Source organism: Ruditapes philippinarum, unplaced genomic scaffold, assembly GCF_026571515.1.
Source record: "Ruditapes philippinarum isolate M1 unplaced genomic scaffold, ASM2657151v2 ctg2772_1_1_1_1, whole genome shotgun sequence".
Lineage (NCBI taxonomy): Eukaryota > Metazoa > Mollusca > Bivalvia > Venerida > Veneridae > Ruditapes > Ruditapes philippinarum.
This window is the reverse complement of record NW_026864662.1, coordinates 110,585-137,508: the sequence shown is the minus strand read 5'-3', so window position 1 is coordinate 137,508 and position 26,924 is coordinate 110,585. Positions and strand designations below refer to the sequence as shown.

Sequence of the window (26,924 nt, the reverse complement as noted above, 5' to 3'; positions counted from 1 at the left end):
CCATGTATTTAAATCTTCCTCAATGTGATTAACTTATTTTATTTTGAACAATAACTATTTTGTTTTTTACACTTAATATTTGATCAGAGAATAAACCATGCGTTTTTGTGTCATTTAGATATGAGCTTCAAAGCGCAAGTGTGATTATAGATGGAGTTCCGTGTTTTCTCATAGATATATCTGATGGAGAAATACACTGCGAGACAGGACCGCATATTGGGTCAGTTATAACTAAAGTCGAAGTACAAAGGGCAGGAAATGGCATAGCCAAAGAGGTACACTTCCTATAACATTTTTTCTTTTAAAAAAACCTTTATGATAAAAAATAGATTTATTCAAACCTATACAAATCCATCTTTTTTCTGTCAATGCTGTCCAAGTCCATCTAAAAAAAATCTTAGGATAATCATTTGTGTAAAACGGTCATTATTAACATCAAATTTTACTTGGATGAATGAAAAAATCACAGACAGACAGATATAATTCACGACATGTTTAAAATCTTTTCAGTTAACGTGAAGTATTACGACGTCCTTCACTAAGATCCGTTAAAGCACGTTAATTTATTAAAATCGAATTAAAACAATATGGCATGTAAGACAAAGAAAATGCGTGGTCGCCCTAGCATTGCTGATTCAGTAAAATCGAAGAGTTAAAAAAAAGAATCAAATCATTTGGAATTTAAAATAGCGAATCATTCTGCAGGTAAACCAAAAATGCAAACTTGCAGACCTGCTCAATCAAACCGAGTCTGCAATTTTCATGTAATTTTGTTGTTTTTAATGCTTCCAAGGGAACACTTGTGCTAGATATTTACTTATAATGTTGTTGATTTATAGCAATCAAACATGATAATGTATATGGGCAGTTAGAAATCTAAGAAGAAGGGGAAGAACTACTTTTGAAAGTATTTTGTACACGGAGAATGTACATGATCAAAATCAAATTGTCTAGTGGTGTAGACCAGAATGTTTGCCTTGTGTACAGACAGTCAATGACGTTTCCTTGTCATTCATTTGTTTATTCCAATGATAAGTAATGATTTAATATACAATGAAAGATAATCTAAATACTACTTTGTACATTATAGGCTTCAGATTGTGACGCAAATTTCCAGTATATTGATGTTTGGTCTTCTCCTTTTACATGGGGTGGTGGACCATTACCGGAAAAAGGAGAATTTGTTGTCATTCCACCTGGCACTACTATATTATTAGATACAAATACACCGATTTTAGGTTTTCTACTAATTCAAGGTAATGCATTGTAAAATAATTGATGTTGACAGCCGATAAAAAATAATAATAAAAAATAACGACGTACCTTATTAAAATCATGAGTAATATATTACAAATGTGCACGTCGTTATAAAAAAAGACACGTTTTTCGTTTTTAATTTTTTAATTTTTAAAATTTGATTATTTAATTCATAATATATAGGAGGACATCTAGTATTTGATGAGAAGGATATAGAGTTACAGGCAAATAGCATACTGATAACTGATGGTGGACGTTTGCAGATAGGGTCAGAAGCCAAACCCTTTCAACATAAAGGGATAATAACAGTACATGGTCATATCAGAAGTAAAGAACTGCCGGTATATGGAGCAAAGGTCTTAGCTGTTCGAAATGGAACATTAGACATGCATGGTATATCGTGAATACTACAATATGATGTTAATAAAAGATGTGAAGATATACGCACCGTAAAAGCATACAAAAATAAGAATCTCAACAGTATCAGTATCGATGTGAAAGTTGTTTTTAAATATTTTGAAATATTTAATTTAACGTTGTACAGTACAATATTGCTTAAAGATAAGCTTCACTAAAATGAGGCCTTTTTTTTAAAATATCAGAAACAGTGTTCTTGCTGACCTTCTAAGACCTACTGTAATACTCCTGCTTGAAACAACTGTTGTGCTTTTATCACTTAATTAAACGTATTGAACATAATCTTGAGGGCATTCTGATTAAATTACAACGCAAAAGCTACTGGAATAAGCATCCGTAATTCTTTTATTTCAAACGTTCTCGTTATTTCCTCAAAAAAATCTGAAAAAGCAAGTTTCCATACTTCATTTTCAGGAAAACCAGTTTCTCCGACATGGACCTATTTATCAGTTACAGCTTCAAAGGGTTCAGATATTATACATTTAGAATCACCTGTAATGTGGGACGTCGGAGATGAAATCGTCATAGCATCCACAGGTGATAGTAAGACAAACAATGACAATGAAAAGAGGGAGATATATTCAGTCATCAACGATGGAAGGACTCTTATTTTAACAGAACCATTAGAATCTGAACATGCAAATGTCCATGAAATATTCGACGGTCGATTAGTCAGAATGAGTGCTGAAGTTGGTCTTTTAACACGAAATATTATTATCAGAGGCAATGATGATACGCAGTGGCATGACGAAATACAAACTTGTGATTTTGAATATAAATCAGGTACTTTATTTTCAATAACGTTAGACTTTTAAATTTGTCTTTTTCAGAATAATTATATTAGATAACCCAATAATGACGTCATTGGTCATTCTTTTAATTTTCAGATCGTAGTTCATTCAAAAGATGCAGCAATATGATATATGAAAATGAGTATGAGCATGGAAGCAGTCAGTTTGGTGTAGCAATTATTGTCCATCCACCTGTTCGAGATTGTCAAGCATCAAAAGTTCATATATCATTTGTAGAAATAACATTTGCTGGTCAGATTTTCAGATTAGGACGACATCCACTTCATTTCCTTCAAAACGGTAATATGGCAGGAAGCTTTGTACGAGCATGCAGCATTCATAACACATTTAATAGAGCCGTTAATATTCAAAGCTCAAAAAATATACATATTGAGAGAAATGTCATATTTGACATCCTTGGTGGGGGTTTTGTATTAGAAGATGGAAGTGAAACCGGTATTTCTCTTTCACAAAACCTTGCTGTTTTTGTAACTGGATGCACAGCTTTAACAAATGACGATTTAACTCCAGCAGCATTCTCGTTGGCAAATCCAAATAATTCGGTTCAACACAATGCTGTAGCCGCAGGAACACATCATGGATATTGGTATAAGCTGGATTACCATTCAAAAGGTGCAATCTATAAAAAGAATTATGATAAAGATCACGTTCCACTTGGATCGTTTCGGGTCAACTCGGCACACTCTCTTCGAGGATATGGGCTCTATATTTATGAAAATTATTTTCCAAAACAACATTATCACGAAGACGACACACTAGCGACCTTCCATAGTTTTACATCCTGGAACAATAAAAAGGGTGTAGCTGTTGGTAACATCGGAAAGGATGTTAAGTTTGTCAATTTAACCTTAATTCAAAATCGACTTGCTGGTATTGAAGTTAATACTGTTCCAATAGATATTCCAAGGTACCATGAAAATTCATCTTTTATTCAAGACTCTCTCATAGTGGGGAAAACAACCGTGTTACCAGAAAAAGATCACAAATGCACACAGGGAGGTATTATTTTACCTCTAGGGAGGGGAGCAATGATTAAAAATGTAAGCTTCGTAAATTTCTCTCAAAAAGAATGTGCGGCATTCCGATGGACACGTATTCTTCCCTTGAGGTGTCCCTTTCTTTGTGGTGGGTTTACATATCATCTAGAAAACATGAAATACATCAACGCCCCAAATAAAGCGATTTATGCTTGGGACTGGGAAGGAATAATTCTTGACAGGGACGGAACTTCTACTAAGAAAATTGCTAACTGGACAGTTTTGCCAACTTCAGGAACTATTCCACCTGAATGTGAATCTGCTCCAGAATTTAGTATTGGTCATGCTGCAAGTTTATGTCCTCCAAAATACAAATGGCATAGGTTTTCTTTCAACAACTATAGAGTAAACCGCTTTTATTATCATTATAACCATATACGTCAGAGAAATTTCATTATTTCAAACAAGTATGGAATAAGTACACTCCCATATGCTAATAACCGATTTACTCACGTCAAAGGCTGGATGTGTAATTTGTTGAGTAATACATCATACAAATTTGGATTTGAGAACTTGACAGCTTTTAACAACGTTAGTTTCTATGGCTCTTTTTACGATTTTGAGGTTCGTATTCAATACTTTTTATGTAGCTATATTTTGCATTTCCTATTAATTTAAATTTTATGTTTTAAGTTTTTTTGTAAAAATTAGGGGGGTACATGATAAACTTAATTTTTTACAGAAGGGGCTTTTTTTTTCCCAAAAAATTGGGTAAAATGCTGGTTTTTATGACATTTTTAAATATTAAAATGTTAATTTGAAAACAATTTTCCCAGTTTTGGGGGAAAACTTTTAAATATTTCGATGGACGTTCCCGAATTTCCGGATTGGTTTTCTGTAGAAGATGATAGATTAAATGCATCTTTAGTACCTATCAAACACTCAGACGGCTCATTTGGGGACTGGCATTGGGACAATTTTAACAAAGAAATCACATTTTTAGGTATATAATTATTCAATTTAGAATACCCTTAGAGCATAAAGTTTATAAAATAAATACAATGTTCTTAGTTACAAATTAAATTTAAAAAACAAGTCTTTACTTCACATAAAAATTTGAAAAGTCAAAAGCAAAATGTCCTGTAAAATTACGATTCAAGGATACAGTTATATACAACAAATGATTATTAATCCAGTAAAAGTTAGAAATGATCAACATCTTTAAGGATGGTATTGCAATCTTTTTTAGTAAATAGTCGTACGTCGTCTGGTTCCAACACTGGCTTGAATACCAAAGATGTGTTAATCAACTTCCGGATATATAAGTGTTTCTATAAAGACTGTAAGCTTCCCCCGGATCCTAATAAAACGCCACCGTTACAATTTTCACCGCCAGTTTTCTTTTACTGGCATGACTGGAGAATATGGAAGCTAGAACTAGACGGGTATATGACCAACAGTGCCAAAAATGGCACGAGAGTGCCGAAGGATTTTGAACACGTTAAAATTTTACCAAGTAAGAAATTTATTTGATCGTTTACTCGTTTAATGAAAGCATATGTTTGATTTGAAAAGCTCTTTCTTAATAACGTGACTTAAGTCGATGACATTAGTTCATAATTGTTTGAGAAACATTTGCTACTGCAAGACATGTATTAAAATATGTTATGATCATACGTAAAAAGAACAAACAGGCTTAATAAGTATGACAGAACCAAAAATATAAGTAATATGCACAATATTTCAGATACTTGGGTAAAAGTAAACTTAACAGACATTTGCAGACTTAAAACATTGCTTTTGTTTGGCGGCCTTGAATTTATAAATTCTCCGGAAGCAGTTTATACAATTGAAGTTGAAGTTATAATCATAAAAGGAGGAGGAATGTTAGTCATAGGATGGCCTAGAGATCCGTTTCTTGGACATGCTAGTATCTTTCTTTATGAAAACAATTTACCATCACCCTTTATTCCGGGAACTGGAGCAAATCTAGAAAGGAAATGTATTGGTAAGATTTTAAATACATATTTGTTGATGGCATTTCGGTTCAGTAACGAATTTAAATTATTTAACCGGTGTGCAGCGTGTATTATATGTCGATAAAACAATTCTGTATTGTTTCAATAATTTTATCACGGGGAAGTGCATCATATTACTGTTAAGCCGTCTTCACAACAACGAAACGATAGCTATTTATAGCACGGCAGTGACTTTTGTTTCTGAAAATAGAAGATCGGAAAAAGAATCGTCCTCTTTTCTAATTTCTATATAGAGAGCGGGCGGCTAGATTAGAGGTACCGAGTGTTTTTATGTTTTTTTATGTATTTTATCGGCGGCAGATGTAATTTTCCACTTTTAAGTCATTCCTTTTGTTTTGACAATGTTAAGAAACAAATTATCGAAATATAGCATATCAAACATTTAGAAAAGCGGACGATCGCTTAAATTTTGTAATGAAAACGTTAGACATGGGCTAATATTCTGTCGTTGTGTTCACTTGCGTTCAAAAGGTTATCTCTAAATATCCTCTTATAATGTCTTGTTGCAACTAATCTCTTTCAGGCCTTTTCAGTATGCCTAAAACACACGTAAGCTTAATATGGCTGTTAATAAATGTGTTTAAATAAAGAAACTCCTTTTAATTACTTTATTTCTTGCAGGTGTTTTTGGAGGATTGCAACTTATCGGGAAAAGTAAAGGATTGTCTTGGACGTACTTAAATAGAACTGTATATCCAGGGACGAAAAAATTGTTTTTTTCAGAAAACAAATGCAATGGGCAAAAGGGGGATGAAATTTTTCATAAAAATCCCAAACCCCGGGTTTGGGCCATGGCAGTGGAAAGGGATTTTCGAAATTAAAAAAACCTTGACTTAGATAAAAAAAACTGGGAATTAAATGGGCCGTTGAAGTACAAACACATTTTTGGTTTTTTATTTTTCAAGGGTTTTTCTTTTAAAAATCAATTAAGAAATATTCAAGAGGTCTGTTTTTTCATTGGACATTATATAAACATCAAGATAAAGTGTAATCATTTGGAAGCATTCAGTACAATAAAATTACATGAAAATTGCAGACTCGGTTTGAATGAGTCTGTACATGAGGGATAATGAAATAGTATAACATAACTCAACCCCCAAAAGGGGTTTTGCGGTATTTTAATTTTTAAACCCTTTTAAAAAATGTTTTGGGAAACAAAAAGATGGCCGAAGGACCTGAAAAATTTACAACAAAAGAAATTTTATTTATAAAAAAAATTTTAAAAAAAAGCGAAATTTACTAAGATCCCCATACAAACAGTAAAAAAATAATTTGTTTTTCAAACACACCAAATTTTTTCCCTTCCATGGGACGATTTAAAAATTACCCAAATGGCCAAAAACTTACGTTTTCGAGGGAAAAGGTTTTTGGATCCTTTTCTCGCAAAAATAAAAAAATCGGGGCAAATGTTTCATAAAGGGTAGGGGGGAATTATATTTATAAATAAGATTAAAAAAATTGGTTAGTATATACAAATAATTTTATTTGGGGGAAAAACATGCATAATAAATTTTTATTTTTAAAACAATTTTAAAAAATTTGCATTCATAGATACTTTTAAATAACTCAAATTATATAAAATAATAAAACAACATATTGTTTATTCATGCTTAATATCTATATATATAATATTTTTTTAATGTATATAAGTATGCTTTTTTTAAGGAATTTTTGCAAAAACCTATCGAACGTTTGAGTTTTACCCCATACAGGCGAGGAAGGACATTTCTGTATCTTGTTGACCCAAATATTCATTGGCAAAATACCCTTGATGTTGGTAACAGAATTAACCATATAAGCCGTCTTCAGTAAATAATTGTTCATTTCACAGTGGTTTAGGCACAGCTGTGGGTGTGATCGGTATCAATAATATCAGCGTAACCAATAACGTATTATATAACAACAAAGGGAAAGGTAAATCTTAGTGAATGAAAACATATACGTATGCTCCTAATATAATTGATAATATAACATACCGATATGCGCTTTTGTCATTATGAAAACTTAGATACATAACAGAAACATATTGATTATTAGCGGGCCATAATTAAGAAAACCAACAAGAATTATTATAAAAAAAGTACAATTAACAACAGCAACAAAACTACCACAAAAATACGCCAACAGAAATCTAATTACAACACAAATTGACACATTTTGTTACGAATGAAATGCTAAATTTTGTAACTTTATATGCATAATGAGCTGTGGATTGTCATGGAACAAGATTTAAATAAGCCAAAATAGTGGTAATTCTGAGGTATAATTTAAGTAAAATAACATTTGTGTATTGGCTGCCAATTCATTACAATAATATGTGGATTGGCTTGGAAAAATGTTTTGCATAATCGTTAAAATGCCATTAATAACATAAAAATCTGTTTTGTATAGTGATATATTTTGTGTTATATATTTTGTGAAAATGTTCAAACCCTATATAACTCTGGCAGAAATAATGTCTGTAACGGAACATCTTTTTATAATTTCAGGAATACTTTCGGCATCTACTAATACTAAAATTGTACACAACCTTGTTGTCAAAACAACATACATTGGGATTGAAGCAATCCATGCAGAGAATCTTACTCTAAAAAATAACCTTGTTTCATCCTCGGAACGTATTGGCTATCAAGTACCGCCTCTAGAATGCAAGGAAACTAAAGATATGTATGCGAACAACAAAATATACTCAAACTATCAAGGGGCTGTAATTTCTCCAAGATTTTATAGGCAATCAGAGTGTAATAAAGTAACTGGCTTTTTGGGCTGGAAAAATTCAAATTTTGGACTTATGTTTGATGGCAACACTAATGCAGTCTTTCAACAAAACATTCTAATTGAAAACCAAATAGGTATAACTGCAAAACTTGCTAGACATCAACCAATCTGTGACGTGTTTCTAAATATTTCTGTTACTGTTAGGAACACGACATTTGTAGGACAGACTTCATCTTTTGACTGTGGGGATATGGTATGGGTTCGATTAAATGGACTAGCCAAGTCTGTAAGTGGGATGTCTGGAATTGTGTTTCCAGAGTATACGTCTGCTGTTGGATTGACTAAAATGGAAAATGTAACGTTTGCTAAATATAACCATTCCATTTGCCAGAAGAATTACGCTTTAAGAACGAATCTTGGTATAAATGAGCTTCAACGTCCAATTTATTCTGAAAGAATAAAATTGTTCGATGTAGATCATGCAAACAAGGTCTTCTTCCAAAGAACTGAAAGGTAAAATGCACCTGCTTATAAACCATGTTTGTACCAGAAAAATCTGACCTTTATATCAAAGAAAGAATCTAAATGAGATAAGAAACCTTTTGAATTAGCAAATAGAAATAATTTGTTCATTCAGATCAATATCAAATATTTACAGCCCGTTTTACGTTTGATCATAATAATCAATCATTAGAGGTATACTTTCTATTATTCCTTTTAAAGATTTCCATTTAGTAAACTTTCTTATTTGTGACATGTAATATGCCTGCTGTTTCATTTAAGGCTTGTTTCATACAACTGCTATTCAATTGACTGTGATGTCTTTCGGTTGGCGTTTCTGAAAGACCTAGATGGAACGTTTCTTGGACATAATGGAACTGTCATTCCAAAATCAGAGTAAGATTGGTTTAGTGGAGTTTTGATTTTACACTGTTTATTTAATGAATGTATACATGTAATAAAATAGTATGTACCAACATATTTATATTTTTTACACCATGTAATGTAAGCCTGTCATTTATTTACTTTAAAACAGAATGTGTGATAGCGCTCTGTGCTCCTTACTAAACTAACATTCGCTCACGAAATGGCTCAAAGAAATTTAACCTACAATATTTCCAATTTGCCGTGTTGCGCGGCAATTTAGATCTTAGACTTTTAGATTTTGTTTTTACATCTTAAATGTTTATGCAGATATATTTTCAACACATAACTGTTATATATTGACTGTATCAATAGACATGTAGTCTTTTTGCTAGGTTTTGCTATGAGTGCGTTCATTGGATGTCCGTTCTTCTTGTTGATATTTATTCCCATGGTTTATCTTAATCTAGCGAAGTATTAACATTTCTTATAATGAATTTCACGATTTTTGTCAGTATTGTTATATCTCTGTAACATTTTGTGTAAGTATCTAAATAAAAATTTAGAAAAGGGAAAACAAAACAAAAAGTTAATTATGTGGACTAGGATATATTGGGTATATCAATTGTAATGATTATGTAATGTTCAACATATTCTATGCACCAACCAAGTACCCGCTTTAACGGTATTTTATCCTATTTTCTAAATGATTTAGCTTAAGTACAAGTGTGATTAAACACATATATAAAGTAAGGAGTTTTGATATTCAAAGTATTTTATAAACGATAATAGGTACAAAGACATTGATTACAACAACAAAATTCCAAGAGAAATGATAACGATGATAAATGGGACAAGGATACCTTTAGAAGACATAGCTCCTAACAAAGGTGAATTATTATATTCAAAATGATTCATTGAACCAACCACTTATGATCTTCATTTAAATAAAAACGATTTAAGCGACAATTACATAGCATTTTTAAAATGCTTTGTTGCAGATAATATTTCCATTTTATTTTCCATGCAAGTTAGTTGCCTTAAGACGCATTTTATATTGTTTCTTTTTCTAGAAAAATGTTTGCTTTATAAGGAATTTACGGTGGGTGATTGTGTCATTCCCTGTTTTCGCCCGCGACCAAACCAAGCGCAAATCACAATGGCACATATAAAGCACAAGATAAATGAAATTTGCAGTTAAGATTTTATGAAACTGACATTTTTAAATTGTCCTATTGTTTGGTTGAAATTAACAGTAAATATTTAAGTGTCATGTTACATTTTTGTTACAGGCCAGGCGTAACGAGAAAGAAAATCCAGCAACAAACTTTTAACAATAACAAATTTATTACAGAAAAAATATTAAAGAAAAATTAAATAACAATTCATGTTTACAAATACCTGAAATCCAAATGAAAATATAAATCTCAAATGTCTTGTCTGATCCTGGAATGATCCCTTTTTGAATAGCACAGTTAAATCCAAGTTAAATCCAAAAACACTTTAGAATAAATTCCCACAATAAAATCCACAATAATAATTTACTTTAAAATCCAAGCTCCAATAAATTACTTAATATCCAAGTTGAGTATACTCCAAATGTATTGATGACTTGAAAGGTAACTGATGACTTAAAAGATAAAGGAATGAAAAATGTCCCCTATATATATTAAGCTAAGAAGTTTCCAGAATAGTCTTCCATGTTCTACAGTTATCATAATCTAGCAACTTCAACAATAAAGAACTTTCCAGAAATTTCTATATAAATATAATGCCTGAATCATAATCTAGATTTTTCTACAACAGTTACGAAAGTTCTAGTACATACATTTAGTTTATGTTCTAACAATAGAACAGTGATAATAATATATACATATAATATGTTGCATACATAACATATTTACAATCATAAATATAATTTATGTAGTTTTCCTTGTATGTGTTTAAGGTGTTGTAAGAAACAGCAATTGCAGTTACCGTTTCTATTGGCAAGCATACGAGTGCAATGATGACATGGGCTATACTATGCTTCTTATAAAAAATATGGACAAAAATGCAAAGTATCGTCAAATTTCACCATTAGCTTTATTAAGCGAAGGATTTCTAGATCTGTTAGACGTTCCCTTAGACAATGGCCACTGTTCTCAACATATATGCAGAAGGAAGAACAATTTATTTAACATTCTTGTAGCAACAGGTAACTATGATTGTTTCAAATGACAGTCAACAGAAGTTCATTTCAGAAACAAGTTGTTATCTTTTTATCTATTTATTCTTTTGTGGATATTTCAAAATTGTTTTATTATTGTAAGTCCACTAGGCGACGCCGAACAGTACTTTTTACTGAAACGTGGTCGTGACATGAGTATGGCTTCAACCTAAGACACTTTGAAAGTCAGAAAACCAGTTAAACCTTTCGTTTAAGTTGTATATCCATATATCTTGAGAATGTTAATGCTACTTGGATAAAATGATTTATTTCAATGAGACAATAATCATTTGTAATGTTTTAAAAATATGTTGAGTGCCGCTTCTTACTATAAAGTGAGTTAATCTTTTCTTTTAGCGTTAAATTGAATGGGTGAATTTCAAACAATTGTAATCATTTTGATAAACGAGAATCGACCAACAATTAGTAATGATAAATCATTGGCATGAATGATAAAAAAAATGCAAAGAATTATGAAAAGACTGCCCCACTCTTTTTGCCAAGTGAACGAAACAAGTTATTTACGTTATAAAAAATATAGAAAATGGGGTCACATGAGCTATTGATAATTTGTTTATAACAAAATAACGAATTGAGAGTAGGTATGATAAAATGTTAAGTTTTTATACCTTTTCCAGTGCACTTTGATTATATTTAGAGGCACATAATGTCATTTTAAATTGTTTCTTATATTATAACATAAAAAGTACAATTCTTGTTTCCTGTTACGATTTCAATATGAATGTATGAAGTCTCATAAATACTGTGTCCCTGCTTAAATTTATTGACCCCGTAATATTATAAGTATTAATGAACGGTTTACTTATTCGCAGGCAAATCATACTTGTTGCATTTCACAAGAACAACACCTAGACACATACATTACCAACTTATGAACGTCAGTCCAAATGAAGGAATAAAGCTAACAGTCTGGTATTCCCAACCAAATAGACTTGATGTATTTGTCAATGGAAGGTTCAAGATTTCTACCAATGCACGTATTGATGACAGGGGCAGATATATAATATCGATGCCGCAAGGTATTCCATCTTGTCGTCAAGATTTTTTTTTCAACACTCTCATATAGGAGTCTTAATATTTAATTGTTGATAAAAATCTTAATGTGTACGTTCTTTCCTTTTAACATGATTCAGAACCTCAATTTTCAGTACAATATTTAAGTTTTGGTCATTTTAACTTATAAAATTTTGTTGTATGTCTTCGATTTCTTACAGGAGACGAATTCGAGCCCTATCTAGAAGATAAAAGTGGGTCAAATTATTTTGATAGAAATCGCGGAGAGATTACTCTAATAGTGAAAGGCCAAGAAGATATTGATGTCGTTTCACAGGAAACAATCATCGTGTCATTTGGATTACCCGCATTAACGAGCACAGAACTGTTCGGTGAAAATATTGTTGAATATTTGGCAGCATTCCTAGACATTCCTTTAACTAAGATACGAGTAGTCAATATAGTCAGGGAATCTGGAAATAAAAGAAGAAAGAGATCTGAAAACGATGGAAGTATTATAATAGAAATTGGAGATGAACCTAAACTAGGTAAAACTCAAAATTATGTAACGTACACAAATCATAAATTTAAATAAGGGACGGGTTTTTATATGGAAAAGTAACATTTGACAAATATATACATAAGAATCCTTTGATTTGTTAGCTTGATGTAATATTTCTTAACTGTAACATAACCACTGTAACTGTCATTAACATAGTACCTTTGTCTTTCTTCAGAACTAAATTCGACCCTGGATGATTCGGTGAGCTACGCGACTCAAACCGAGCTTTTGTCGCTTATAGTTAATGAGTGTCAGCTAGGAAATATCTCTAATATTCTGAAAGGAAACGTTGAATGCGGGAAAATAGAATTATCTTCACATGACTATGAAATTGGCTCTTTTGTCTATAGTAGTCAAAGCCCGAGTTATCTTTATTCCTACGATGAGCCAGAATCAGAATATGAGGGTGTTTTGTTGAAAACGCAGCCAAAGATAAGAGCAATAGACATTAATGTAAGTTTGTAAGTCTGTGTATGGCCATAAAATGTTTGCACTGCTTAAATGCCTGAAATATGCATGTTACTTTTTTACCTTTTGTTTGAAAAAAATGTAAATACATTAAAGATTTAACTTTATGCTTAAAAGTGATCTCTAAAATACGAATCTATTTGCAAGAACACATCCAAGAACGGAAGTACGTACTAAGGTAGTAGATTTGTACTGATCATATACACGAAAATATTAATAATCAACTTTAAACAGAATGATAAATGATACTACATTATTGTCGATGAGATACACTTTTCATTTACATCATATATTTTATAATTTTTTCAGGGTTTAAATGTAACTGATCTCGGAACGTTGGAATACCCCTGGCAAATGACTGTTGCAATAAAGAAAGGTTCTGGAAATGACTTGGCGGTTCTAAGTGGCGCGCTAACCGTCAATTGTTCTCAAGGGTGGTTCAATTTTACTGATCTTGCCATATCACACAGTGGACAAAACTACACTCTTGAATTTAGAGTGGTCTATCCAGAACAAGCGAAACGTTTCTCTCTGGAATCAAGGTCATTTAATGTTACAGGAAGGCCACTGAAAATACATGTCTACAATCAAAATCAATCATCAGATGAAATATATGCATATGATCAGTTTGACATTATACTTGGACTTGTTGATTTCAACACAAATGACGATATTACTAATATCACTTGGAGGGTAAGTTTGTACAATGTAGTAACACGATTGTATAATTATATAAGGTGTCAGACTGAATCCCAATTTAAAAGTTTTATTTAATATTTATAAAACTTCCATTTTAAGAAGTAAAATTGTGTGTAATTCTTAAATCAGTTTGATCTGTATGCGATGCAATATTGACAGTTCTCCTATTTCAGGGTCATACTTGGACGTGTGAAGTCGATATGATACGACCATCGGTGTACGCAGACCTAACAGGAATTCTTAATACGCCATTTGATGTCGGAACTGGCAGAGCGTCATTCTATAATCTGTCTGTAACAGGGTACGGTCTGTATTTTCTACAGATCACGGTTGTATCTAATCCACAAGAATATATCCTGACATATAATTGGAGAGTACAGATAAAGGATCCTAGACACGTCAATATGACTGTGGAAGAAACTTCACTGGTCCAAGTAATCCAATAATTTGTCTTATTTTTGTGTATTTTTATTTATACTATTTAATTCTTCTGTTCATTTTTCTTTTAATTTTAGATAAATTATTTCTTATTGCAATATTGTTTGTAACAGTCGGTAAATGCCTTTCTATTTTAACTTTCTATCGCTCGAACAGCAACGATGTTTCCTTCAAACGGTCAACTCATTTTGAATTATTTAGTTAACTTGATCTAGGATTATAAAGATACTTACGTCATGTTATATACAGGAAAATTGCTTGTTTTAACACATATCAAGATCTTTTACATGTAATAACGTTTTCTGAGTGAACCCTGTATGTAGTACTTTCACAAGTGTCGGAGCTAAGAGTGAAAATAAAAGATCAGGTGTTCATGAATGAAAAATAATCTAATCTTATAAACTAAAGAAACATTTTGTTTTTATCTTTTCCATGCTCTTTAGGGATTTCAATCGTTGGTTATGATATGTGTCGCGTAATGATATGCGCTCTAAACTTTGCAGTTTATGAAACTTTAAATAAGATTTAACTATATGATTTTTAAGATAAAATTTGATGCCACTTTCAACGACGTCTTTAATACAACGGACGAAGTTGATGCATTTGTACAGACGTTCCTTACAGAGTACGGACACGTTTATCACCAAGTTTCAATCGTAGAAGGAATTGCGTTTGAAGGTTGTACTTTTCTTCTATTTAATGGCTTTTTCAACACACTCTATGTCAGTTATGTTTATATCAAACAAAATTCTATGTTTTTATATAGATAGATATGTAAAATAATTTTAAGATGAACTCACTGTTTGACTGTAGTAACACCACTCTTCATTTTCTTACAGGTAGTATTGGTGTTGAGTTTGTCATTGCTGGCTCAAAAGAAAACGTAAAATTCATGCTTTCCGACCTTTGTGAGGAGATAAAAAACGGGACGCTGTTCCACTATGACGGCCATAATTTGACATTATTACCGTTTATGACAGTGAACAGTAGGACGTTTTATGGAGTAGAATGTGGCGATAAAGTAAGTCATCTCAAAAAGAACTTACACTGAACTTAGTCAAATTTTGTTTATAAAAGAAGCTTCTGTTAATTTTTTGATAAAGGGCTAGGTACGTTTTGGGTCGATTTTGGCCTATCGGCAAAAAATATTCAAAATTTGATATATCAAAATTAAATTTTATTTCTAACAAATGATGCAAGATTGAGCCAGATATCTGTTTAGACAAAAAAGTTATAATAAATCAAAACAACCTATCAAAACAAAAATACTACAGTTTGACGTCATCAACGTCACGTATTATTTTGAGCGCATCGCTTCGAGTAATTAAAATATAGTGACGCATATGTATTTTCTTAATTGTTTATCGTGTAATACAAAGGAGTTAATGATACATTTGATGTACATTTCTACGTTCAATTACGATTGCAGACATAAATAATTAGTCACTGTGAAGTATATAAAACAGACGAAAAGGAATACATATACGATAGCTTTTATTCTATATGATAGGGTATTAGTACGCGTTTAACTGTTGAGGTATGGAGGAGCACGTGACCTGTTTTCGGTACACGGAGGAGCATGTGATCTGTAAACCGTACATGATTGGTTAATTGCCTTTTCGAAAACCTGGCTAAATACCGTTTGCCGGTACGTTACGGATTTACCTCTAGGGAAATAGTCCGAATTACACATAATTAAGAAAAAAAACTATTACGTGACATTTCTAATTTTCTAAAATTATTTTACCGTTTAAGATGGAAAAACTTGAATGATGTGTTTGAAAATTATCAATGTTTCTTTAATATCTATGTCAAATTTTACAAACAATAAATTGTTTATACTAAAGATCTACAAAATTAAATATTCGTAGTTGAATCTGCCATAATAAATAGAGATATTTTGTAAACTTGTGTGTTTACTTATTTTTTTTTGCTCGGAATTATTCATAGAATGGTAGGCCTATTTAATCATTTTCTTAAAAAGAAATAATTGTTTTATGTTCGACCTTCTCCGGTCTTTCAACTACGGTCACCAGTTTCCAAATACCTTCTTCTATATTGATCGATTATTGTCAACTATATTCCTGATACAAACGTTATTTATCCCCCAAACAATGTTGAAAATAGTTAAATGAGATATATTTATATCATTAAAAATGTTAGCCGCAGGAAAACGTTTTACTTGTTTATATAATTTACTTACCCTATTTAAGAAGTGTGTTCAGTAACTGCTGTTTTATAAAATACACAATTACTTTAACAAGTTCATAGTTAAATTTTCGGCACTGAACCTTCTTCAGTTTAAAAGGGCCAACCAACGAAATCTATTAGAAATTTGACATACGAAGAGGCACATATTCGTAATATTACCGCTATGAAAATATTTTTATTCAGTGGTCTTATGTAATTATCTATTTAGTAAAGTTCAGAACTTATATCTATGCACGTGTTTGATTATCATCATCATCATCATCATCATCAGAATCATTATTATTATTGTTATACAATATTGATCTTTCACATAATGCCTCGGTTACTCAACCTACCGGAATCGGCCGAATTACCGGAATCGGTGGTTTTTACTGAAATCGACCTGTAATTTTGTTATTAATGAACTTATAAAGAATGGCCTTGCATTTTTATAAGATATAAATATCATCAATGATATGTCAAAAGATTTTTGTAAATAAAATCACTTTTGATTAAACAATAAATCTAAGATCGAAGAGTTACTGCCATACTACTGGATTCGTCGAGGGCCTGTGATTTGGTTATTTATTATTTATGCATTTTAATAATATTTGTTTTGGCTGTTTTTATAAATTAAACTTAAACGTTATGATTGTCCTCCAAAAAAAGAAATGTTAAAAGAAAATCGGTTTAATTAACAGTGAAGAAATATTTAAACGGGGAAAACTGCCGGAATCGGCGAATGATTACCGAAATCGGCCTGTATTTTGCTTATTTATGAACTTTAACCAATTTTCTTGCATCTTAAATTAAATATAAAACGATATCAATAATATGTAAAAAGATTTTTGTAAATAAAATCACTATTGATAAATAATACAAAATATTTAATATCGGCAACTACGGCAAGTTACTGCCTTACTGTCGGAACCGGCGAAGGATTAGCGGATCGGCCTATAATTTGGTATTTTTTGGACTTTTTAACGTTTCCTTTGCATCTTTTTATTAAATATAAACATTATCTATCATACTCAAAATAAGAATTTTGCAATTCGCTTTTGATAAATAAAACAATCGAGTTACTGTCATACTGCCGAAATAGTAGAATGATTAGCCTCCCTTGAATTCCTGCCAAAATGTCCGGAGACCACGTACGTGCTAGATTTTATATTGATTTATTAATGTTTATGTACTCAGTATATAGATTTCGCAAAAACTTAGGTCTTGAATACAGGATATTTTCGTGTTTCATAAAATATTTGTCGGCGATCACAGCGGAGAACTTACTTTTTTATTTTAAGATGACGTTTAAAAAACATAATTAAATAAATAAAATGAAATAAATAAAAAATAATACAATGGAAAAGAAGAAAAACATAAACATATGTACACACACATTCAAGTCGGCAGTGTTAAGTCGAAGTTTTTGGTATCGTTCAAAAACAGATCATCATTATAATACGATGATGCAGAGGCTGTTTATATTCTGTAAAAAAGTAAAATACAAAATGAACTAGTACAAGATTTTTTCTGTTACGGAAGTTTTTTCTTTTGCAAGGTAAATGCACGGATAATTTAAACTACCTTAGTCACTAAAAATATTTACAACTTGCTTAGAATACTGTTTTTATTGAAGAATATAGGAAAAGGCGGTGATCAATCAACATTAACTTTGTTCCGGATTATTTACACTCGTATTTATGTTTCCTGTTAAAGGATAATACCACATATTTCATTGTCATACTTTGAATATTCAGATTTCATATCTAACAACACAAAGCACAAAATAGGTTTGAATTCCTTTTATGATGTAAAGAATATACATGAACACGTAAAAACAGTGCATAAAAAATCCTACCCTTTTCAATGACATATACCATTGGTGCAACAGTACTGTAATATACTGCAATAAATTTGCATAGCAGTATACAAAATACTACCGACGAATTTCTTATTTTCAGTTTTGTTTCAACACAAGTTATGACTAGTAAAATATAGGTACAATTGCCGACAAAATGCTTTTCCAGCTATTTCGATAACATACATTTTCGTTTTATCACACACACATACATGCCATAATTTCAAGACTGATTTCCGGGACACTTTAAAAAAAATTCTCAAATGTTGTAACTTTACAACTTGCAAATGTTATGATACAGTAAAGCATGCGCTATGCTTCATCACTGTGGTAGCGTAAGGTTTTCAACGTACCTGTTTTTATACCTGACCAATGCCTCTGACAAAAGAAAGAAAAAATGTTAAGAAGTGACTTATAAAGTTTTTGAAGCCACAGAGACTCGTATGTTAAAAATAATGTACAATATTGCGACACTTCCAAGATAATTGCAAGCATGCAAACATTTGAAGAATTTGTAAAATTATTTCAATACAAATGTATAAAACAAAATCGCAACTAATGACCTATATTCAGAATTTTTTGACAAGATTTAATGTCACACCACCCTTCTAAATAAACTGATTCTGGAGACAAGTGATTGACCGGTGCTACGCTAAAAGTGTGAATCATCATTAAAGGGCGGTTTTATCAAGACTTTAAAAGACTTTGCCGACGTGCGTACGTGACAAACTGCTAGGTAAATGTAGGCGGAGTCATTTATTCAGTTGTTGACACACTTGCCCAGCAAAGCAGCAGTGTTACAATATTTTAATTGACGAGAAAGGTCACATATATTTATCAATCAGTGGATTAGTGTCAACAACTAAAATGTCTGGGGAAAATCTATCTGAAATAAACGTCTTATAATAATTAAATGATATAATTATATAAATGTTATTGCATATTATTGGAATTGTTCACTAAAGAGAAATACTTTATGTTATTTAAATGTACAGTGATATTTATCTCTTCACTAATTGAAGAACTGGAGCCTCTCCTACTACCAATATATACTCGATTACGCCCCTTACCAATCCGTCGCCATTTGCCAGTATGTAAACAGCAGACTGACGGAGTGTAAACTTTGGGTAATTAACAGAAGTGCGCAAGCAGTAACCACAAAATAGTAGGTGATAATTTAAAGCTAATATTTTATGGGAATATAAAATGTAAAAACCTAAGCGGTTAAAAAGTGCGTAAACCTAATATTTGTAGAATCACACCAAAATTTACCCATTTTTGCGAATTTTGCGCGAAATAGAGGATGATTGACGTCATCCGTGACGTCATCTACGTTGCCGAGATACAAAGGAACGTCAGTTTTTAATTGCATATATGTTGCTTTGTCAACTGACATTAAATGACTCATTTATATTCAATATTTTATTTCTTCAAAATTTTGGGCCAAAATCGACCCAAAACGTACCTAGCCCAAAAAATGTTTTATTTTATTGAAACCGGTTTCATCTGTACTACAGTTAGTTTGCTACTTAACATTACTGAAACGTTTTTGCTTTTTTCAGCCAAGTAGCGAAAGAAATATGATCCAATTATGGCTTTTCATCATCGCCGGTTCAACACTGGGTTTGATTATAGCAATTATTGTCGTGACATGTGTCATTTGTAAATGCTATTTGAAACCAAATAGGACAAAAATTCAAGGTAAATAAATATATTTTGTATTTCACTTTGCATCGATACATACTATGTTTTCTGGCATCCAATTTGTATGGTTAAAGTTATTTATCATATAACTGCTGACATTTATGATCATAGAGTAAATATTATCTTTAACTATTCTATGCAGCGTTTGTAGGTCTGCTCACAAATAAACGAGTAATTTAGGTTTTTATACTAATAAAAAGATAAAAAAAGTAATTAAATAAATGTTCATGTCCGTTACCATTTATTCTAGGCTTACTAGCATGTGTGGGGGCTGCATTCATTGAACGACTTATCTTGTTGATCTTGTTTATCATGTTTTACTAGCTTTTGATAAGTGGCATTGATTTAATATTATGATTAAACGTTACCAACCTTACCTGTTATAGCAGGAGGTTATCAAATTTTAGACTTGATTCGTTTTAAGAGATATTCATATTTCAAGGTTGTAATAAAGATTTATCATTTGTCGCCTAAAACAAGAATAGCATGGTGAAGCAATGTTCTTAAAGACACGTTATAATTTTGTTATTCTATTTGTAGTAATGAATTCAAATCGCAAGATAAAAGAACTGTTATCGGCTGGAGATCTTATCGGAGACAAAAATACGTTTTGTAGAGAAAATCTTAAATCAAATGCTGCAGAAGTCGAAAGTCAAAAGCAACCTGAACGTGAGCTTTCTGATTTCTCTCTTAATATTGTTAACTTCGGAGAACAATAAATGGTTGTTACTGGTTTCAAAGAAAGATGTTGGAAAAGTTTGACCATGCACGGAAATTATAAACATTTATAAAAATTACGTATAAAAAGCACGACATAAAATTAGACGTTTATCTATATGTGAAGCAAATATTTATTTGTTAGTATATTGTATTTACTTATTTTACCTTTTATATTATGTTTTTTTTTCTTTGTTGATTCAGTGTTTTTTTTTCATTTGAGAGCAATCACAACAAGGGTGTTTATATTTCGCCTGCTTTAATGCACTGTTTTATAAAGTTAATCCTATTAATTAGAATGTTACCCTTTCCTTTTGTTAAGTTTATATCAAAGATGCTGTGATATAATGTTCCTTTCCCTTTTTATGTTATTTATTTATATGTGTATCCTTATTTCTTTTTTAAGTATTACTAAAGTTTAGTTCAACGACGACGATCAGAATTCGTCTGAATTTATTTGACTTTGCTTTTTTGAAATTTACAAGCAACGACGGTGAAATGGTATTACCTGACTTAAGCTAATTTTGTATGATTGAAATGTGGTGAAAAGGTTTTATTATATTTAATTATACATTTTTTATAGTCCATTTACTAAGCAATATATCTAAATTATTTCAAACACGAGATTAGACGCAAATACGTACATACTTAAAACAAAAATTAGAGGATGAAATTAAAGATTAAAAAATGTGTATACAATTTCCAGATACGAAAATTATGATTTTTTTTTAAGATTTAGACATTATGTGTACGTGTAATATATTTTCATTACTTTAGGCATTTTATTATTTTTTGTTGACATGTACGAACTTAATATATTTTCATTGGACCTTCTAGTTATAACTAATGCCCGTGCAGCATTTGCGTCTGCAGTTTAAATGGATTCAGGTTTTATATAAGCAAATAATTACTAAGAAGGAATTAAGACACATGGCGTGAAAAAGCAGCACGTTTTATTGAAATGATAATAATAATAATAATAGAGATAATCATGATAACATTAATAATAATAATAATAATAATAATAATAATAATAATAATAATAATAATAATAATGGTAATAATAATAATAATAATAAATAAATAAATAAATTTAATAAACATTTAAAATGTTAACAAACTTGTTTGTCTTTCACACACAACGCTAAATCCATATCACTATACTAATAGCCTTATTGGCGTGTACCTTAGAACTTGTTTAACTGTTTTATACTTACTCAACAATTAAACATTTAACACGATTTTTGTTTTCGTTTTTTCCCCTCCGAAAAGGCCTTATGAAAAAATGTCTTTTAAATATACCTATTTCATAGTTTGTCTTAATTGTCTGAAAAGTATATTGGTTGATCTTGTCAAACATGTATGCTTTCAACGTTTTGTTTAATGATATTAGACTATAAAATGTCAGGTACCTAATGTGTTATCAAATTTAGCATTTTAACAAATTGAATATACATATTTAGAATAATTTTATCGTTTCTTCCAAAATGGATCTTCTTTTTAAAGTAGAAGTCATGCATAACAAGGGTTCAACCTTCATATGACAGACGGACATATAGTTATGAAATAACATCGGCCTGAGAGACGTATATCGGCTATTTAACACCGGTTTGGAGTTTTGATGCGTAGGAATTGACCACGAAGACCATTTGTCGCAGTCCACTCTTACGATATGGGAAAGGTGCTAAGAGGTTCTGGACTTGAGGGTTGCTATAAAAATACAGAAATACGCTCTCAGAAAATATTTATTATCGATGAATACGAAGTCTGGCTCGCGCCATGAAAATCTTCAGTAGGAGTGCAAAGACAAAATAATGACAAATGACACAAAATCATGAATGGCAAAATGTAGAATAACAAGTATGGGATCAATACAGACATTCATATTAACCTATAAAAATACAGAAATACGCTCTCAGAAAATATTTATTATCGATGAATACGAAGTCTGGCTCGCGCCATGAAAATCTTCAGTATGAGTGCGCATGCGTGAAGGTACTTAGTGCGGAAATAGAATATTTAAGATTGAGGCCCGTACCAATGGTAAGCATGTCAAAATATTTATTAACTGATATGTATCTAATATGTGGCGTTAATGTATGTGAGATATTATTTCGGTATTGTATGAAAAGAAAACATTATACGTACTGAAAATATAAATAAAAAATGTTTTTTATTGTTGCTTTAAAATGCTTTGTAAACTATACAATCGAGGGTGAAAACATAACAGCGCATAAACAAGTAGTCCTTAACCGGTGTTTATTGGCAGTTTAACGACAGTTTTTTTCCTTCTTTGTCTATGGTGACAAAATCACCTGAGTGTTAGAATTGTAAGTTATGAAAAGTAAATGCTTTTTGGGTTAAGCATAAGAGCTGGTACCGTTATAATAAAGTCAATGTACAGACCGAACTTTAATTCTCACACTTAACAAGAATTTTGTTTTTTTGACGAAGCAAATAAATGTCGCTTCGACATCTTCCATAGGATGGTGGTGATCGTATACGGAATCAACTCAAGCAAATCAAATAAGTGGTAGATCGTCCATCCACCCAAAATTGTGTAGTTACTATTTCTTTTGATATTAAAAATGAAGAAGAAGTATTCATTATACCAAACTGTAGTAGCCTGATGCTCTTATGTTCATATATGCAATATTTGATGAATGAATATTAATTAATCACGTTAGCATCAAGTTATGTTGTAGCCTATTTTATAAGTTTAAAGTGACACAATGATAATCTATAAAGTGCTTTTACCGGTTACCAAACGCAATGCTAAAATTGGGAGTAGTTTGTTTTGTATTACAACTTGTTCAAGTGATTAATAAACAATTAATTGAAATGTTAGTTTTGTTAATATTGTGTCAAAAACACTGAAATATTAATTGAATATGTGATAGTTAAATTCCCCAAAGAGTAGTGATCAAAAGAGCATTTGTTATGAAGTATTTAGATGCGTTGTTTGTGTCGTCATGAATCTTTTGTTTCCTAAACACTGACTGGAACAATGCAAACAACTATTTTCCCTTTGATCTATATTCATAATCTATATAGAGACACCAATCTATCCTTTCAGTCATTATCATTGTTCTATCTTTTAATGAAATTTGGAGCGTCGCTGGCCGAGTAGTTAAGGTTGTTGACTTCAAACCACTTGCATCTCACCGCTGTGGGTTCGAATAGCGACAGAAATTTTGGATTCTTTCATGTGAGTAAACTATCCAGGTAGTTAACTGAACGTCTGTGGTTATACTCAGGTGCCCGTTCGTGCCTGAAATAATGCACGGGAGGGCACCTGAAGTCTTCTTCCACCAGTAAAGCTAGAATGTCGCCATATGACATATTCTGTGACGGTGTGACGTAAAACCTGGAATCAAACAAACAAATTAAGACACATCGAAGGAATACTGTGGACAAAAGTACTTGTTAAAACACTACATAATATTATGTAATGATGCAAAATCGGATAGAAAATTGAAATAAAAACAGCAGACACATTTACTATATTTATTACAAAAGTTTCAAGCATATGATTCATTAGCAACAGTGTTCAATGCAGCTGAGATATAAGAGTATACCTGATAAACTATTGTTTTAAAAATTGTTGACAGTAACATGATATTGTTTTCACAATCTTATGATCGATTCTTTAAAAAATGGCTCTGCGCTTTAAAACACGCAGAAATATTGTACGGAAACAGATTAAAATGTTCCGGAAATATTTCTATTTTTTAGTTCTTCAGCAATCATTATCATTCCTTGCAAGCGTCATTCAAGGTTGTCGACAATATTCTAACATTTTTATACTTCTTTTCAAAACTCAAACAATAATGATTGCAGGTATTATATAGCTTTATACTTTTTAATTGGTACAAAATAAAAGTAATTTTATTATCTACACAGTTGTCAACTGAGCAATATTCTTGGTCGTTCAATATACATAGCAATTTTTCAAGTTGTTAATCTATCGTTATAAAGGTGATATTGTGATCATAAACGTTGGTTCAGTGCCAAAAAACAAGACTGTGTCTTTTGTCAAATTGAGCAAGTAAAAGTGTGAAATTAAAATGTTCCGATCTTTAAGAATATTCAACACATTCAAATATGCTATCTGATTTAGAGTATTATTCGAGCACAGAAAAACAATAATGCCTTTAAGATTTGGGGCTTTTGTTTAGAAGACAACAAGCTTTAGCAATGCGACAACAATGGTAACTTTATCCATAAAAAATATTGGATCACCTTCGGCACTTACAATTTTAGAATGCTAATATAATCCCTATTCTGCTTATGTATTAAGAATGTATGATAAATAGTTAATAGACCGAACTGCTTGTTGAACAAAACTGCGACCATTTTAGGTCAAAACAGAGCCACACCATTTACGGTTTTGATCGGAGTTAGACAGACACTGAGTATTGGGGTTCTTACATTGGACTGATACATTCACAGCGAGAGCTTTTATGAACACGGGATGTTGTTTGCTTAACTTATTTAGGTAACCACATTTCAAAGCTGCTTATCAATAGGCCTTGTAATTCAGAGATTTACATCACTTTTGTAAGGAAAGCAAGTTTTTACCCAACGGCAAATCTTTTTTAAATGTCTAGATGCTGCACTGAAGAGAAATATTTCCTATTTGTGAATTACTTGTAAAAGACGTATGAAAGTGTTTTTTTTTATATCATTTTCAGGAAAATTTGTTAAAATTGTGAATAGTGACATTGTGCCCTCGACAGACACCTGGCAATATGGGATCACAAAGCTGATATGTGTACACTGTTAAGCTCAACACAACATCAACATTGACATGTATAAGTCTACATATCTCACTTGCATCTTAAATATATTTTATGAAGTTATTCCAAATAATAAAATGAAAAGTCTTAAAGTATCAAAGAAAAAAAATCGTAATATCAAAATGTACTCGTTTTTGGGTTTTCCAATCGAAGTAATTAACTACTTTCATTAATATGATATGTGATGACTAAACATTCCACATGCAGGAATACAATATGACTTAGTACAAAAAAACTTACAAGAAAAATAACTCAAAAACAAACATTAAAACAAACTTGAAAAAAGGAAATGACACAATAAAACAAAACCAAAACAAGAAGTGCTTGAAAAATATCTATGCCCCTATCGGCAGACAATGAGTCATGTGGTCTAGTTATTGAGACTGACTTTTGACCTAGTGAGCAAACTATCAAAAGGCATTATCAATGTGACCTTGACCTTTGATCCTCAATGGGGCTCTTCTACTGGTCATGGACAATCACAATACACAGTTGAAAGTTTCCGTTGTCCAAACATTATTTAGTAATTAATTGGAAACCGATTTACATACAAGGTCAATGTGACCTTGACCTTTGACCCCTTTACCAAAAAACAACCGGGTCATCTTCTGATAATGAGCAATCATCATACCAAGTTTGAAGTTTCTTGGCCCAAGCGTCCATTTATTATTGATCGTAAACCGATTTTTACCTTTAAGGTCAACGTGACCTTTGACCCATTGATCCCAAATTAATCATTTTCTTGCTTCAACCAAAGCACCTACAAAGTTTCAGGGCAAGCAGCGCATGGCTGGTCAAATTATTGATCGGAAACCGTTTTTTGGGTACAAGATCAATATGACCTTGACTCTTTAACCCAAAAACTCAAAAGGGGTCACCTACTGGCCAAGTCCAAAGCACCTAAGTAATTTGAGGGCAAACATTCCTTGGGTTGTCAAGTTTTTGATCGGTAACCGTTTTAACGTACACAGTCAATTTGACCTTGACCTTTGACTCATTGATCCCAAATTCAAAAGGGTCATCTACTGGTCATACACACTCATACTAAGTTTGAAATTCCTATACCAAAGCGTTCATTGTTTTTTTATCAGAAACCATCATTACCTACAAGGCCAATGTGATGTTGACTCGTTGATCAATAGGGTCATCAATTTTTCATACCAAGTTTAAAGTTCTTAGGCA

General features: G+C 31.6%; 2 protein-coding genes across 2 annotated transcripts; both read left to right on the top strand.

Annotated features, from left to right (window-relative positions):
- Positions 1–118: 118 nt before the first annotated feature.
- LOC132726414 (fibrocystin-L-like) lies at positions 119–4,141 on the top strand. The gene is made up of 5 exons (XM_060711728.1): positions 119–275; positions 1,091–1,256; positions 1,441–1,650; positions 2,089–2,457; positions 2,562–4,141. Exons 3-5 carry the CDS (start codon positions 1,644–1,646, stop codon positions 4,139–4,141), a joined length of 1,956 nt encoding a protein of 651 aa, XP_060567711.1. The 5' UTR covers positions 119–275; positions 1,091–1,256; positions 1,441–1,643.
- A 184-nt stretch (positions 4,142–4,325) lies between these two features.
- Positions 4,326–21,925, top strand: LOC132726413 (fibrocystin-L-like). The gene is made up of 18 exons (XM_060711727.1): positions 4,326–4,466; positions 4,713–4,979; positions 5,211–5,471; positions 6,124–6,284; positions 7,302–7,416; positions 7,992–8,733; positions 9,004–9,117; positions 9,877–9,974; positions 11,033–11,281; positions 12,127–12,333; positions 12,529–12,855; positions 13,045–13,322; positions 13,647–14,030; positions 14,210–14,470; positions 15,020–15,152; positions 15,314–15,495; positions 20,085–20,223; positions 20,767–21,925. Exons 1-18 carry the CDS (start codon positions 4,328–4,330, stop codon positions 20,943–20,945), a joined length of 4,236 nt encoding a protein of 1,411 aa, XP_060567710.1. The 5' UTR covers positions 4,326–4,327; the 3' UTR covers positions 20,946–21,925.
- Positions 21,926–26,924: the final 4,999 nt, after the last annotated feature.

Coding starts and splice junctions, on each gene's coding strand:
- LOC132726413 (XM_060711727.1), top strand. CDS start 4,328: ATGGACGTTCCCGAATTTCCGGATTGGTTTTCTGTAGAAGATGATAGA. Junction 5,472..6,123: donor TCTAGAAAGGAAATGTATTG/GTAAGATTTTAA, acceptor TATTTCTTGCAG/GTGTTTTTGGAGGATTGCAA. Junction 12,856..13,044: donor TGGAGATGAACCTAAACTAG/GTAAAACTCAAA, acceptor GTCTTTCTTCAG/AACTAAATTCGACCCTGGAT.
- LOC132726414 (XM_060711728.1), top strand. Junction 2,458..2,561: donor TGATTTTGAATATAAATCAG/GTACTTTATTTT, acceptor TTTAATTTTCAG/ATCGTAGTTCATTCAAAAGA.